This window comes from Zootermopsis nevadensis, unplaced genomic scaffold (genome assembly GCF_977971745.1).
Source record: "Zootermopsis nevadensis isolate Lab colony 2312 unplaced genomic scaffold, Znev_1.0 Znev_ptg000002l, whole genome shotgun sequence".
NCBI classification, from domain to species: Eukaryota; Metazoa; Arthropoda; class Insecta; order Blattodea; family Termopsidae; genus Zootermopsis; species Zootermopsis nevadensis.
The window spans coordinates 20,692,666-20,709,665 of record NW_028259134.1 but is presented as its reverse complement, the minus strand read 5'-3'; the positions used below and the strand labels follow the sequence as shown (position 1 = coordinate 20,709,665).

General features: G+C 32.6%; 1 protein-coding gene across 10 annotated transcripts in view; it reads left to right on the top strand.

Moving 5' to 3' along the window:
• The window catches only part of Camta (Calmodulin-binding transcription activator), a 158,589-nt gene extending 141,589 nt beyond the window's left edge, over positions 1–17,000 (top strand). For 8 of the 10 annotated variants that reach the window (XM_087356193.1, XM_087356194.1, XM_087356189.1 and 5 more), the window contains 3 exons: positions 1,844–1,918; positions 5,253–5,393; positions 7,755–17,000. In XM_087356193.1, coding sequence (XP_087212319.1) covers positions 1,844–1,918; positions 5,253–5,393; positions 7,755–7,797 — 259 coding nt within the window. In that variant the 3' untranslated portion in view covers positions 7,798–17,000. Of the gene's footprint in view, positions 1–1,843; positions 1,919–3,171; positions 3,200–5,252; positions 5,394–7,754 lie in introns of all 10 variants that reach the window. The other 2 variants (XM_087356191.1, XM_087356195.1) reach the window with 2 other exon arrangements.

Here is a 17,000-nt window from a genome sequence, read left to right as displayed (position 1 = left end):
TAATTAAACAAAATTTTAACATAAATGTGTATAATAATTGATTCTTATAATGGAACTAATTGTAGCTAACTTTATAACACATTACTTAATAAATAAATAACAGTTAAATTCTAATTTTATTTAGTTATTAGTAATGAAAGGCAATAAATTGACCATAAGATTGAAAATGCAATGAGTGAAATATACCAATCTCTTGTTGATGACACGTATAATAAATACATTGGAACATGTGAAGACTGATATGGTACAATAAGGTTGAAGTGTGTGTTGGATGGCTGTAAGTGATATTCTTCATAATTGTGCAGACAGTTTGCAGTGAAACTTTATTCATCCCCCAGTACAGTAGCTCACCATACTTTTATTAGTTTGGACTAATGTCTTTGTAACCTTTGCAGTTTACCTTAACACAAATGAATTTGATGTATGATTATAAACTTTCAGGAACAAAGAAAATAATTTAATTAAAGCTTATGAGACTTGTGGTTTTTATGGCTATAAGATATTGGTTGTGATCTTCTGGGTAGTGATGCCATGGGGTTTTGTGGATGGTTACCATCTGGATGAACATATTGCCTCAGAATCCCTTATTAGGGTGTACACTGGAATTGCACGTTTTATGGCTTCTGTGCAACTTTCTCCCATTACCCTTTCTCCCTCTCCATTTCCAGGAAATTTTCCACATATAGAAACGTCTTGGATCACAATTCTGACTCACTTCATCATAAAGATGAAGGTGATACATTCCTCAAACACTGGTAACCACCTACAGGAACATCTAGTGTCACAACCCAGAAGACCACCATTGACACTAATTCAAGTTTGTTATCCATTTATTGCAGGGCAGAATGCTGTCCATACTCAACAGAGTTATGTCAAGAATATATGTGTTTCTTTGTGTAGGATCTGTGTCTATATCTTAGTCTGCCATTCTTATTTTATAAGAAAAGATATCCTCATATTTATCATCATGGCAGTCCCGTTTAAGAATTTTTGAATAATGTGACAGATTTTCACAAAATTTAGTATAAACATAATGTCACTCAAATTTGTAATTTTTTAATTTCCAGTTTATTTAATAACAGTTAATGCAAAATAAAGAGTGAAGGGAGAGTTTTATCATGCATTATGTGTGTTTTGCTCTCATTACTCTGTGTTCATTTATTGCAGGTACGTGTCTATTGTGGACAGAGTTAGTCAGCTGCTGCTCCATCATGGATACTGTTAGTCATCATATATCCACTAAATTTATTAAGAACTTCCCATGTTTAAGAATTGTTTTAATGACGTGTTCCTTCGGCTTGCTGTTCCACTGCAGCAAATAGTATATGTCAGTCTTATGTTTTTAATATGAACACTGTTTCCCTAGAGAACAAATGACATGCAATAAAAAGTTGCTTCATTTGCTTCTTCATAAGACATAGATATATGGGAAGTAGCTTCTAGACCAGGGGTGGCCAACCCGCGGGCCGCATGTGGCCCGCCTTGAACATTTTTCCGGCCCGCGAGATTCATCACACTTTTACAAAATGTACGCTTAGTATCATTATTATTATATTATCTATGTTTACATGTAAGAATAATAGTAAACACAATAATAATAACTCATTATGTTTCAATTTTTCACTCCAAAAAAATGTCTATAGTGTATCTAAATCTAATATGGGGATATATAATTTTATATGTGGCCCGCGGAGTTATGATGCATTTCCAAAGTGGCCCGAAAGATCATTTGGGTTGGCCACCCCTGTTCTAGACTATAAATAGTTCACATATAATTTCTGGCTGTGGTTATGAGCCACAAACACTTTACGGTCTTTTGAAAACCCGAAAATTCTGTCTCCAGGCGAACCTATTCACAGAGGCGACAGCATCAGGCAGCCAGGAAAATTCAGCAGTTCATGCGACAGTCTAAAAACAAGTAAGTACTTTATTGTGGCTATATGACTGAGTGTGTTTCTCTTCCAGTGGAGTTTTACCCAGTACCTTGCATCGTGTTCTACAGAAGGTACAACTAACAGTAATATCAACGTTGTGACACGGTGATAAGCGAGCAGATGTTAACCAGCTATAACCAAACTACATTTACCTGATTAATTATTATATGTATGTTTTGATTCTGATTTATTTCCATGTTATCTCATTCCAGGCAGTTCCAATCTCTCCTGATATTCTTAAACCTTTCTAATGGCATATTTTAAAACAAGGTTGTCAAACAGTGGTCTGTCAATCTAATGCTACAGACAAATGTTTATGTGCACAGACTTTATCGTAGTGCTTGTTTAAATACATTTTATTTTTTCATGCTATTATAAATTCTTTTTATAACTGATGGACTCACTGTTTTTTCCATAAGCCCCATTGTGTTGAATTATGAGATGAATTATGTGAAAACAGAAAGAAAAGCCTTACATTGATATATAAAAAGAAACAGTAAAACAAAGAATCTTTTGTGAGTAACTGCAGGAAGATTTAAAATATTCACTGTCGGTGTGGTGTATCTTAGGGTTTCAAAGGATTATGCTGATTTTAGTATCAGATATAATATTAACAGAATTGTTTAAAACATACCATCATACAAATTGTACACTTTATGTTACAATCATCATGCCAAAATATTTTGCATGGTTTCTATGTTGTCCCATTTACATAAAAGATTACCCTGGGGAAAATATACATACTTTTTCAGAGATCTGTCATCGTGCTGCTATTGTACCGACCTCACAGATTTGTACTGCTGTCTTTTGTTGTTAATGACATGAAGTTAAAAAGCACCAAGTGGTGACTTCTAATTGATCATACCAGTTTTCATGGATGTCAGTTACTTAGCATCCGTAACAGTGGTGTCCATAATTATGTCAGGGAACAGATCGATCGAGACACACACCTTTGTAACATGACTCTAATTCTATTCTGCAGAGATCCTTGAGTGAAACACTTTGCACATTGATGATTACATTGCTTCATTCCCTTCCTTGTTTTCTTTTCATTGCTTGTTCCATGTTCCAGCCCTCCTTACGCAGCACAATACATTCACTTCAAGTAAGATTGCTCGTGTGATTAACTGTGCTTCGTGAAAACTTTGGTTGGTGTAAGGTCAAAGGTGCCCTGCATGTTGTGCACTTGTGTTTGAACTAATCAGTTGCTTCTTTCTCTAAATGCTACCTGATACAGCTTGTGGGATGTTAGCCCTGGGAATCCGGTGAGTGTTACAGTGGTGGTGGACTGTCTATTTTCATCAGTTTATACTTTTTCCACTTTTATTAACATTTTTTCATGGTGTAATGTGCATACAGATATTTTAATTTTGAAACATAGTCAAGTCTTATAGTAATGTGTGTCATGCCACAACATATATCAGTGCTGATGGGTCCTCCTCATGTAGTTATACATTGTATCCTGTCCGCTTGGGGTTTCTTAAGTGATACAGTCCTTGTGTTCTGTAGATTTATCCTTGTCTGTATGATTCAACTTTGGTACGATGATAAAGGAACCATAATTAAGTGTGTGACAAATAGGGGTGGAAGTATGTGATTTCATATACAGGGAAAGGGCCATAAAACCGTTGAAGCTGAGGCTTGTCTAAATAATAACTTCAAATGTCAGCCCCTGCCTCAAATAATACACAATGCATCTCCATTACAAAGATCATTTGATTAATGATGCTTAAGGAAATAATTGCTGTTTATTCTGAGAATCATATGATACCCAAACGTGTATAGATTGACAGATTTGCATTCTGCTCTATGCATTCATTTTATGTCCTGATCAAAAATTGGGCCTTCATGTTAGAGTTGTTTTGGTCTAATGAATCATATTTTCATGTAGTGTGATTTCATCATCTCAAATTTTTGTCAGTAGTATGCAGTAAAATTTTCATTAGCCTTTGCCACACCTTATAAGTTCCCTGTATCTTGATGCTGTTAGACTAATTAATAGTTATTTCTTTCTGTATAACATTCTGATATTGTGATGAAAATTTGTTTACTTCTTAACTGAATTGTTCATCTTGTTTCCGTTCTTTGGCTGTGGTACCATGTTGTGGCATAGTGGTTGCTGATGTTTTTGAAGAACCTAGTTGTTTCTCTCTTCAAGCCAAAGTGACAGCTGCTTGGCACCTATATTTATAGTTCTCGATTCTGTGCTCTTATTGTTGGATAAGGAAGCAGATCAGAATTTAGGTTGCTTTTTCAGGGTCAAATTTCTCAGACTTTCTTCTAGAGGGATGTTGGATTAAACACTGAAAGAAGTAAGTTGCTGAAAATTGGGTCTGAACAGGTACTTAATCTTTGTTCTTGTTCCTTGATGTTAACACATCTACCATCAGAGCATGGAACTTCCTACTACCTTGTGGCCTGGAACTATAAATATCAGCACTAGGCTACTGTCTAGCCACGTCATGGGAATGGAGCCATCCTGGTTCTGCAAAATGGCTCATTATCCTGTCGCAACACAATGTCATATCATGAGAATTGAAACATAATTATATTTTCACACTGTCAAATTATAACGTAGAGTTATTACAGCACCACTGTACAAACATGAACAATTTCATTGCAATCAGTGCATAATGACATGTGATATCAAAGGAAAAGTGTTACAGTTTTAACAGTTTATATATTTTAATTTGTTACAGAACAGTTTGTAAGTTATAATTATTTTGTCATATAATTTATAATATTGATTTAAATCAAAGTAGACATTTTATTTTATATTATGCTCAGATGAAAGCTGTAGATATTATAAAGACTGGTTCTTTTGCTCAAACTCCATTCAGGGAAATAATTTTAAAAAAAAGGGTTTATTCAGGAACCCAATGCCATTTCATTCATCTGTGTACCACTTTAGTTATGAAAAATTGTGTGTTTCTGATGCTGTATCAACAAGCCCATTGCCATTTTAACAATACAAATATCTTGTTACTAGGAATGTATCTACACATTCACATCATGTAAATATAGAAATCTAAATGTCAGAAGACGGTCAAGAATTAAATGTCAGAAATTACAAATTGTTTTATTTTTTTATCTTAATCACATATAAATTTAAATGACTTTGAAATAATACTTCCTTTTCATTGTGATTTGAGGGTTTCTTGTCTGGTTCTTCTCTGTTATTGGTACCATTGTTTTCTAATTGTATCTCTCTCTTTGACTTGTCACCTCTCTGTCTGCTTCCCTTCGCTTGCCGTGTCACCTGCTACGTTGCCACATTGCACCAATGCCACTGCTGCTGCTGTTGCTACTGACACGCAGATTACAGAAAGAGCGAGCTTTGGCAGCCGAAAAAGAGAGGCAGGAGGACCTGTCAGTGGATGTCCGCCAAAGGTCGCTCTGTCCAGACAACAGTTCGGCTTACTCCAGCACCGACCCAAGTAATGGTGGGACTAGCCTCAGGTGTGTAAGGAAGGACACTGAATTGCCATTCTGTGAGCTTCAGTACATTAGAAATCACATGAACCTTTTAAAATATTAGCTGTAGAGTCTTCTGGGTATTGCCATGTGTTTAAGCTGTAACGGTTATTGAAGAAACAAAGGAATTTTATGTCTCAGTCTTCAAGGTTAAAGAGGCATCACTTTAGCCCCAAAGAAGGAAGCATCAAGTTCTTCCAGTAATTTTTACTGCTTCAACATGATGCAAACTAGAAGACTCTGCATTGATTATGGGCTGTCATGAAGGTCTCAAGTTCCATTTTATTTTAGAATATGTCTGTGTGGGAGATGTAATTAAACTTGATATTCATCTGGAAAGGTGATGTCTTTGCTGCTGAATATCTGGCCAGTGGGAAATTTGTTAATCGGTGAAGGACTTGTGTTGTATGGTTGGCCTCAGTTCTTTTTCTTGTTCAAAATGTTTTGATTTACTTATTTTCTTTTCTTTCAATCCTTGCATAACATAGTTTTAAGAATAGTGGTTGTAATGAACTTGATAACTTCATCTTTTTCATTACAACAGGCATTAAAGATCTCACATTTGCATAATGCAAATTAGTGACACATCTCATTATATTTTCAGGTTAAATACAGATATCCAGAATGTGATCTTTGTTCAGTGAGTTATGGTTTTTAGACTCATTTGCAACTACATTGAAATTTTTGTTATATTGTAACAGGAAATGTATTATCTGAAATTCTCTGTGAACATAATTTTACTCACTGTTTAGATTGTAGCCTTATGGTTGTATACCAGCAATCTTCGTGGCCTGATCCACCTAACTTTATATAGCCCATCAACTTCTTAACTGTCCTCACTTCAAACTGAAGTCAGAGACAGCATATTCTTCCAGAACAGTGGCATACAATCTGAAGTGTAGCAACCCAGATCACTCTAAATTCACACTGTGTGAAATTCTCAACTCATTTCTCATTCTTGTTCACAGATATTTAAATGTAACTTTTTTAAATTTGTTACAATATGACTGTGTAGCAGATTTTGGTTTTGTGATGTGTTCATATTTTACTACCCTCTACTCTTAATCTTAGATCAGTATCCTTAATGCCTTCTAAAAATATATTATATGGAATGAACATAAATTGGCAGTTAAGTTGTCCATAGAATTATTCTTTGTAAAAAAGTCTACTTGAAAATGTTCAAGAACAAATTTAATGTGATGGTTAATTTTCAAGATAATTTTACTGTAAAATTGGGCAGTACTAAAAAATAAGATTATTACGCCTGCATGGAGATAATCGCACATTGTGTGGGACTGTATGCTTGCTGCTGTTTATGCAATGATTGGTCTCATGACTGTTACCACATTTTGTGAATGTACTAACTCCATGGAGCATCATACTCCTTTTTGAGAAGCTGTTAATCACTCGTCTGGTCAGGAAGTTCCCTATCATTAATGGAAACCAAAGGTTCATTATCATGTTCATAAGAGACTGCCATTTAATCCCATCCTGAGTCAGATGACTCCAGTCACTATGTCTACAATATACATATTTCTTTAAGACACACTGCAATATTATTCTCCTTTTATGTGTTATGTCTTTCGAGTGGCCTCTTCCCTTCAGGTTTTCCAAGTAAACTTTTGTAAATATTTCTCATTTCTCCCTCTGTGCTACATGCCATGCCCAATAGCATGTAGCAAATTAAACTTAAAAGAAAATGTGTGCCTTGTTCAGAAGTGAACGACAGTGACATGGAAGTTACAGCACACTGAACTAAATGCTCAGATTTCCATTTTGTTGCTAAATTGTGTTTGATATCCAAATTTTTTAATAGAGAATGTGAACATTTAATCAAAGCTAAGCCTTAAGATATACATTAATGAACACTGTTCACAAAGATAATAGACAGTGTGGACAAAATATTTCAGCCAATTTACTATCTTAGTCCTTAAGTCTAATAAGTTTGAATTGTGTCATTTTTTAAATTCAATAAATAGATATTGTTGAGCGAGGAAAAATTTGTTTATAAATTTAATTTTTAAAATTTACTCTGTCTGAAATGATTATGTAATAAAAGAACTACAGCTTCTGCAGACAGACTTTATATGCTTCTGTAGAAGGAACAGGAAAAAATGGCTGGTACAATAAAAGAATTTCAAACCAAAAGAAGGAAACATTAGAATGATGTGAAAAGGTGGAAAAAATTCTGTTGTGTGTTAGCTGGCCAGCTAGACTATGTGCTAGAACCCAGTCAGTACTCAGTCTTGAAAGTATTAAATTTGTTACTAAAATTTCTATGTGCAATTAAAAGAAACTTAATAATTCCCTCTAATTTTTTACATATTGTGTTTGGTTTGGTTGCAGACACAAAGACAGCCTTGCAATGGATACATCAGATAAAACCTGATTCTCAACTTAACTGAAAAGACAGACTAATTCGCACTTGTTAAATGTGTAAGATTATCAAACTGTAGGTGATTTAGTTCTTCTGCTAGGGGCCTGTATTGATCCTCTTGCAGGACAGTGACCAAAACAACTAGGGGCAAGGTAAATTGAAAATACTGAGAAGAATAAATTTAATCCTTACCATTAAACATCTTTATATTTAACTTGAACTGTGACTAATGTGGGTTCAGCAAGTTTAACCAGTCATATCAAGCCATTCCTTTAGAAGAGATAAGAACTGTAGATTCCGTTTCCTAGAACAGTATGCTTTTTGGCATGCTAGTCTGTGTTCACACAAACCTGCAATTTAAATTGATGCATTTCTTCATGATTTAAAAATGCTATAATCTTCCATTAGTATCAGTGTTACAAATAACCAAGGCACAGTCATACTTTAGTAATATGAACATGAACCATACTTTCAGTGACAGAAGTAGTTACCATGACTGGTAGTAGGAAAGGTTACAAACTGATCCAGTCCATGTGTGGCCCAGTTTGAGGCACTAAACCATTAATCAAGTTGGACTCAGAACGACAGTTTGTTTAAACAGTGTGGCCTTGAGAATCTGTGTCCTTGAATGGGATGTCGGTTTTGCTGAGGATTTCTTTGTCATAACACATACATTAATAATAAATTTTCTTCTTCTTGAAGTAATAGTTAATTGTTCCTATTCTTATGCTCATGCTTCTTCAAAAAATTTTGTCATGTCGTGTGTATGTTTTGTATGTCACCACAAGGGTTCTGAAGATCATTTTGTTTTTTAATTGCTAGAAGCAAAATGATTGATTTGACAGACACGAGGGGTATTGGGATTCTGGCATGATTTTCATGGCCATATGTACAGTAAGAAATAACTTACTTTTTAGTGATCAATATCTGACATGGACCCAGATAACAGAGCTTCTATAGCATGGCATATTGTATTGTAGCAACAGTTTTACAAGAAAAGTATGATCGATGTTCTCTCCATTGGAACTGATGGGAGACAAATTAATTATGGTCAGGATTCATATTTGTTTCCTTTTTCACTTAAATACTCTATTAATTAATATTACATTAATAGAAAAATTGTGAGTGATCAGAGAAGGTAAGAAATTATATTTTTTCTCTGTCATATATACAGTCTTTGCCTTCTGATATCGATATTCAATGTTTATAGAATGACGAGCAGAGATGGTTGTCTTAGTTTATTCATTGGTGCACCAAGGGGGGCAGGTCCCCATATATTTGTAAATATTATATTTAAAGAGAAAAAGAGAGAAGCCTTTGTTTTCATGCTAGTTTTATATTTGAAATATTATACACTACTTAAATTTATTTTAAATGTTAAATAGTTATATTTAATTGATAGTTAGGAATGGCAAGATGTTTATAGATTTAGTATAAAATGCGTTTCAGTTTAGAATTGTAAATATTGTCTGAGCATGGATTTTTGTTTTACCTTAAACATTGAGGTAACAATTTTCAGGGTCAGATGTCGTGTAAATGAACTGTGCAGAAATTTACAAAGTGAGATACTGAAGCTGTGATGTAGACTACTGTATCTTGTGTTAAAAAGTGAGAACTAAACGTGAAAATGGAGCTGTGTGCTCGTCTATATACAAGACGACAATACACACTGGATACATTTGAATTAGAATTATGTACTTGAAGGCTATCTTATGACAATTTTACTCTTGAATATTTGTTTGTCATTTATTCTTCTCTTGTTCTCTCTATTTCTCTATTGAAAAATATACATCTAAAAGAATATCATAAACATAGACTTAAGACTGCTCTAGAACATATTGACATACTATTAAAAAACTCATCTTTCCAAGCTTTAATCATTGTTGAATTTAATCTTTATTAATACAATATTCAGATGTTGGAAGATCCAAAGTCTTCATTGCCATGGTAGCAACAGTTGTAGGTAGATATTAGTTTTTGAAGGCTTTGAAATGTAGTGCATTGTAATGCCTGTGTAAAGGAAAAACAATCAAATATGCTTTGTTAACAATTGTAGTTAACTTATGTACCAGTCAGTAACAGGAATGTATTATAACATGATCATCAAAGGACATCTAAATTCTATTTAATATATATTTATATCTCTGACATTCAATTTAGTACTGTTGTAATGCAGTTGGTCATGGAGAGAGAAAAAAAGATTACTGGAACAATGGAAAGGTTTTTGTAGGATTCAGTACTTTCCTTGACAGTGATGATCAGTTTATATCTCTATGGCTGATGGCAGAAATACTAGTATTCTGATATTTCAGTTCACATGGAATTATCTTGCATATACATCAAAGCCCATAAGTTGTACACAAAGTTGAAGTTTCACCTTTCAGTTGAAGCCCACATGACTTGATAGGATGGTTAGAAAAATTGTGATAATTGTTTAATCCTCATTAATTTGATTTTGGGAGAGAATTTGTTTTTTACATATTTTGCTTACCTCTTGTTATGAAAATTCAAGTGCGTAACCACTGCCAATTTTTACCCATTAAGAAGTGGCACATTAAATTGTTTCCACTTTTAAACACAGTTACCTAGAGAAGGGATTGCCAAAAAGGAGTCATGCACATGTAACTATTTTAGAACACATGATTAATGCATTCACATATATATATATATATATATAATGACTCAGATTTTATCTGTAGACTTTCCATTCACTTATCACATGTGGCAATGCGTTCCTCTCATGACAACTTTTAACTTGTAGTTTTAAACAGAGAATTCTAGTGTAATTATTCATTCTACTACAAATATTTAAAAACTTTCTAGGCTAGGAGCAGCATAGTTTTGACTTGAGAAACTCATAAACTATTGTTATTAATTCTTTAAGTGCAAATAATTAATTATATCATTGTTCATCATGCCTAAAAGTTCAATCTTCTTATCTATAAAGTTCAGGTGCTTATGAAATATAACCACTTTTGAATAAAAAACCCTGTAGTTTTGATAAGTAGACAAAAATCATTGTGATGTGGGCACATAATAAATCAAAATAAGTATTTTTTTCCATACCATCAAGTCGATAGCCCTTTGAAAATGTTGCTTTATTTTAAATGTATGCAAAATAAAATAAACTAAAAATGTGTCTGAAAGTTTTAGCTGAGAATTTTCTGTACAATTCTGGTTTTATATATGTATGTATATCTAACTGTTCAATTAATTCTGAATGTGACAAGTATTCAAAATAGTTTGAATTTTCCAATTTTAATTGTTGCATGTTCCACCCTTGCATCACAGTGGATTTTGTTAACTAAAATAAAATGAAGTAACTTGCAATGTACAAACATTTAAATATGGTAGCATATGAAACCTGTAGATAATAAAACCAGCTTCAACTCATATATAAATACAGCATTTTTCATCGTTATTATACTGGTTAGTATGATGACACTGTACATATTTTTAACTTTTGAAATCATTACAGTCATGTACTTATCAAATAGCATTCAACCTCAAAATTGTTTTTGTTAAAAAGTGTTAGCAATCAGCTTTCTTGGTTTTTTACTGTAGTGTGTCCTGCCACAAGGCATAGACTTGATGCAGTATCATCATATGAAGGATATTCTTTATTAAATTACAAATATGAAACATTAGATTTGCTTAAATACTAATAAAATAAATTGAAAAATTAGGTTATGTAAAGAGTAATAATAATGGTAATATTAACTTGTAGTATTTTAAACAATATTTTAAAACAATGTATTTGTTTTATTTTACATATCACATGTTTTCCTAAATAATATTACCAATTAAGATTGATTTTGAGTACATTTCTTGAAGGTTGACCTCGACCAATGTATACTTCCAATTTGTAAAATGAGACTATTGTTATTGAACTTAATGGAAATTGGTATCAAATCCAGGCCTGTTTAAATTTGAGTAGTGTTTTTTTTAAATTTATTATCATTTTATGTACTATATTTTATACTTTTAAAGTTTCCCCTCCCCCATCTCTCTGGCTTAATCAGAATTACAGACCACACCAATGCCAGGAATTTACAAGACAATATTACCATTTTCAATTTAGTAGTGCTTAAGTTTTGATTTTGGGATTCATCACTCCATATTTCTGCACTGTGTTTTTATTCCTTTACTACTTAGACTATGATCATAATTAAAAGTTTTCATTACATATAAAAAATAGTCTAATATAAAAATGTTCCATGCATTAGTACTTTGAGTAAGGTATGGGATTGATTCAGGGAATGTAGGAATATTGCCATAACTGGTTAATTAAGTAAGAGAAATTAAGTGATGTTTTTTACTGTAGCTTAACTTTACATTTTGAAAGGTTATATTACCAATTTTATATATTTATTAACTGTTTAATTGGTGTATAAGCTATAGTCTTAGTGTACCTTTGTTTATGTATGAATGAACCATGAAGTCATTACAAACTGCAAGTGATAAAATATATCTAGTTGGGTGAAATTTATAACCAAGCCCTATGTGTGTTTACTGATTTCTTTTATCAATTGACAAAGTACCAGAAATTATGATGATGTTACTGGTCTCCTGATAGAACTTTAGTTAATGACAGACAGCCAGTGAAACAAGAAACATGTCAACATGGTGTAATAACAATTTTACAACAAACTAGTAGTTTAAGTTAAAGGTGTGTGTGTACATATTTCAACATCAGTAAAGGGCACCTTTTATTATTCTTAGTAGACATAACATTACAGATAGTTCCAAACTTTGTTAAAATTACTTGCCATTTTAAACTTGTTTATGGTAATTACATGATGCTGGTTTCAGAAAACAGTGTGTGCTTGTTCCAATTAGTCAGGTAATCTTTCAGTCCACTTAAATAGATGTATGTTTGATTTGTTTAAAGGAATTAGTACTGCTTCCTGATCCTTCCTTTGTCTTTTTCACATTTCTGGTCTTATTTTTGGCAAACGTTTTCATTGTTAGTCAGTAGCTAATAACCACGAATCATACAATCTACCTGATACCACTGTCCATTGTTGTGGATGTTAACATTTTGACAATCTGCCAGAGACTTCAATATTCCATCTAACTCTGCAGCAAATTTCCATGGTCTTCTTATGGTTGTTGACTTTGCCGTATTTCATGCTCATGTTATTACATATAAGGCATTTAATAGTATAAGCTTCTTCCAGTTAATTTTAAGGTCATGATGCTAATTGATGAACTTCTGGAGATGTCTCTTTACATCTTTTCTCCAAAATTTTACAGAATGGAAGGAAAACTTTCAACATTGCAAAATCCAAAATGTTTCAACAAAATATGGCACATGTATAATATTGCTGAATAAGAATGTATATCATTTTTGTTGCAGTTCAGCAAAGCAATTGTAAGAACCATATGTAAAAAAAGGAATCTGTAAAGAGAATATTTGAAAGTCTGTGGTCTCTACACACTTTGTTGGTTGCACCTGCATTTTTGGAAGTACTTGGAGATCTAAATTGCGTTTTTGTCAACATGAAATTTGCCAGGCTGTTAAACCTGCTGATAATCTTTAGCCAAATGTCATTAATATTATTTGTTACAAGTAAATTAATCTGTTGGCAAATTAAAGTGGTCAAAAGTAAAGTGCTTGACAAAACTGAGGTGAAACTTCGTGTCCATCATTTGGTGTGTGTGCGCAATAAAGTACAGTTTCCGACACAAACGTCTGTCTTTTCAAATGGTGCCTCCACATATATTCCCTGAGAGAAAAGCTCATCTCACTGAGCTACCACCCAGGAAACCCTGAGAACCTGAATTGCTTCACCTCAGCTGGGCAGTTACAGTGACAAGTTAGTAATAGGAATCTAGGGCCAGTGGCAAGTATGATTGAACTGTTCAGACACTTAAAGAAATTCAGGTAATAATTTCCCTGATATTAAGGCTACTGAAATTTCTAGAAGCACAGTGGTTAATATATTTGTGAATAAACAAGAGCTTACCATATTAATTTTTTTGCAAGCTTCAGACAGTTAACAGTTGTTCTTCCACTGTAATACCAATACATCTTAGTATCTTTGTTTCTCTCTTTCTTGAAAATAAGCTCTTAAAAGATCATTTTGTCCAGTGGGGTTTAATGCAAGTTTGGAATATGGATGATGCATTCTTAGTTCCATTGTTCAATGTGTGAAGAGTATGCACTGGTCTTCATATTATCAGATGTGAAGTCTCGGTTTTTATAAGGAGTTAGATTGTCTGTAATGATTACTTTTTGGTATGAGAAAACAAAAATATTTCACCCCTCATATTGTGTCAAGTTTTCATTTTGAGTGCTAGATGGAAAATCCTTGTTGTGTTGTTCTAACTTAATTGTATGAATAAATCAGTCAGAGAAATGTAACATCTTACAGAGGAATTATTAGAAAATAAGATACAGGCTTGTTCAGTAAATTATTTAATGTTTTAATTAATTGGGTCTCTTGCAATTTGCCAGGCCCTAGATGGAGAGTTTATTCTTGTAAGATTTTTAAATCAAATTAAATTATACTTTTCATAATAATAAATCCTCAGAAGCATTGTAATATTGTTTTAAGAATGTCTTTCTGTATGCTGTTATTCATCCCATTGTGCAGTACTTTATTTGTAGTTTATTTAACAAGGCTGTCAGCTGCTCAGTCTATGTAGTGTCACACTCTTATAATAATAATCATACTTACAATATAATGTCCATTCTTCCTCATAATAATTACATTTATCCATAAACAAAATGGAAAGTTTATGTCTCCCATGTAATCCAGCCTTGTTCTTAAGAAACAAGAACCTTGTATTCAGTATTCTAAGTTAATGTTCTTACTTTAGAATAGAGGAATATAAGATTTCACTGTGTTTCCCTGCTGTATAGTTTGATTTACAGTCTAACTAAACTTTGTTAACACTTTCATTGTCATCCAAAGGCTGTGTATACTGTCTGCATTACATCAACCCAAATAAGTACGTGCTGAAAAGATGGCTGTCTTTATACTCACTGCTATGAGAACTTCAGATCCTGCTAAGTACATACTCAGACTATGTATAATTTATTGGCAAATGTTTTGTTCTCATTTTATAACAGTGACAGGGTTAAAGAAACCTGGTGAGGAACCATGCCTACTGCACTTGTTTAATGTTGAAGCAAAACTAGCAGGAATATATGTACATATTATGAAAACTGCCAGATGGTTTAACAAGTGTGGAATTTGATGAGTTGCATTTGCCAAACCTTGTTCTTTTTTATGTTTGTCTTTTTGAAATTGCATAGCAGAAACAATCATGTTTCACTGTTATCTTGTGTGGCTATAGGCTTCTGTTACAAGATATGATAAATGGGTTGGATAGAAAGTTTGGTGTATGATAGAAACTGTTCTTTTGAAATTTCAGGAGACTGGCACTATGTACCATTGCCTAGTATGTAACTCAGGATTCTTTGCATGAAAGAAACTTATGCTATTGGATGTACTTCAAAATGAAGTGTAATGAATGCAGCCTATTCTAAATTCAATCACTATCTTTATCTGTATGCCAACATAGCATCAACACAAATGGAGAGCACTATTTTACAGGACAGAAGATTGCCTGGTTTTAGTTGGTAACATAAACTGTAATTTAAGAAATATTAAGGTCTGATTGGTACTGTGATATGATTTTATTCTAGTTATTATTATGACTGTTTCATAAAAAGAGGATAATTTGGAGGAAATGAGCCACTTTCTCAGGTATCTGAAAAAGACAAATATTTGGTGCCCTGTATCAGTCCTTAAAATGACAGCAGAATTTTCCATATGGAAATAACATGTATTTTTTATATCACCAACTTAATTTCACACGCTGAAAACCGAGGGTTTTTTATTTATCCATACATAATTATTATATGAGCAAAATAGCTTCTTGCCTGCATTTACATTATACTCAGTTTAAAGATATGGAATAGGTGACCCAAATAAAGACATAAGTTACTTATAAGGTGTAATAGTGCTCAAAAAGGAAATGGAAAAATCACTCAACTTTCTGATTTATGTGTTTATGCAATGAATCACTTGCACTTCAAAGCATCAAAACTCCCTCCCTGTACATAGCTGTTAAATGTTAAAGAAATTTTATTCTGTACGATGAAAGAATTTTAATTACAATTTTTTTTCCATGTAACATTGTAAAGGATTTAAGAAATTAAAAAATTTGATAATCAGTAAAATTAGCATAATGACTGATAAGACAGAGCAATGAAAGATAATCAGTAGTAGCAGTTATAAATATAAGAAAAATGAGACAAACAGGGAAAATAATGACTTTATAAATTTTGCTTTCAATAATTCTAGTACAAGTACTTTAATGATACTGTAAATAATAAATATAATATACACAAATGTATTGAAACAAAGGTTGAAATTGATAAATTTACTGCAATGAATATTTATTTATTTTAAATGACCACCCTGAAATCCTTGATTGAAAGTATTGTACAAGTCAATTTTAATATGCGCAGTTGTAATACAATGTGTATATTTACTTGATAAGGATTGTATTAATTACTTGTATTTCAATTAACAGTTTAGTTGTATGCAATAAATATATCACAATTTCCTAGTCAACATAATCTGTGTGTGTGTGTGTTCACATTATATATTCATACTTGTAAGTACATTAAATACACAAAGTATTCATGTAATGGTTACAGTATATAGGTGAAACATCAGATGCACATCAGAGAGTTTCACCTTTGTATCTACAGGCTCATGAGAATGATAGAGTTTTTTGAACAGTCTGATCTCTTGCTTTTTATGTTATACATATGAAACTGTGAACAAGTTTCCTTGGTTTTATTTACTTTCACAGTTGCAGTAAAAGTGCATTTTTTCTGTACTCTGTTTTTAAAATGTTATTAATGCACTACTGAAATATGTAAATGACAGATTTCTAATAATTTTAATGTTGATGGCAATTTTACAGTTTTAAATAATATAGTAGTAGTAGTAGCTATCTGCCATGATCAAACTGGACTGATAAGCCAGTGAAATGATGCAATGAAAGGGAACACCAATATAATTGAAGACATTATTTAAAATTAAATAGTTGTTAAAGACTTCAATGATGTGTACATTTTGTATATGGATAATATGTCTTGTTAATCTTTGTTAAAAAGCTGTGGACACATTTGTTTTGATGTAATGAATTCTTGCATATTTTTCTTTTAAAATATACACATAGAGAGAGAA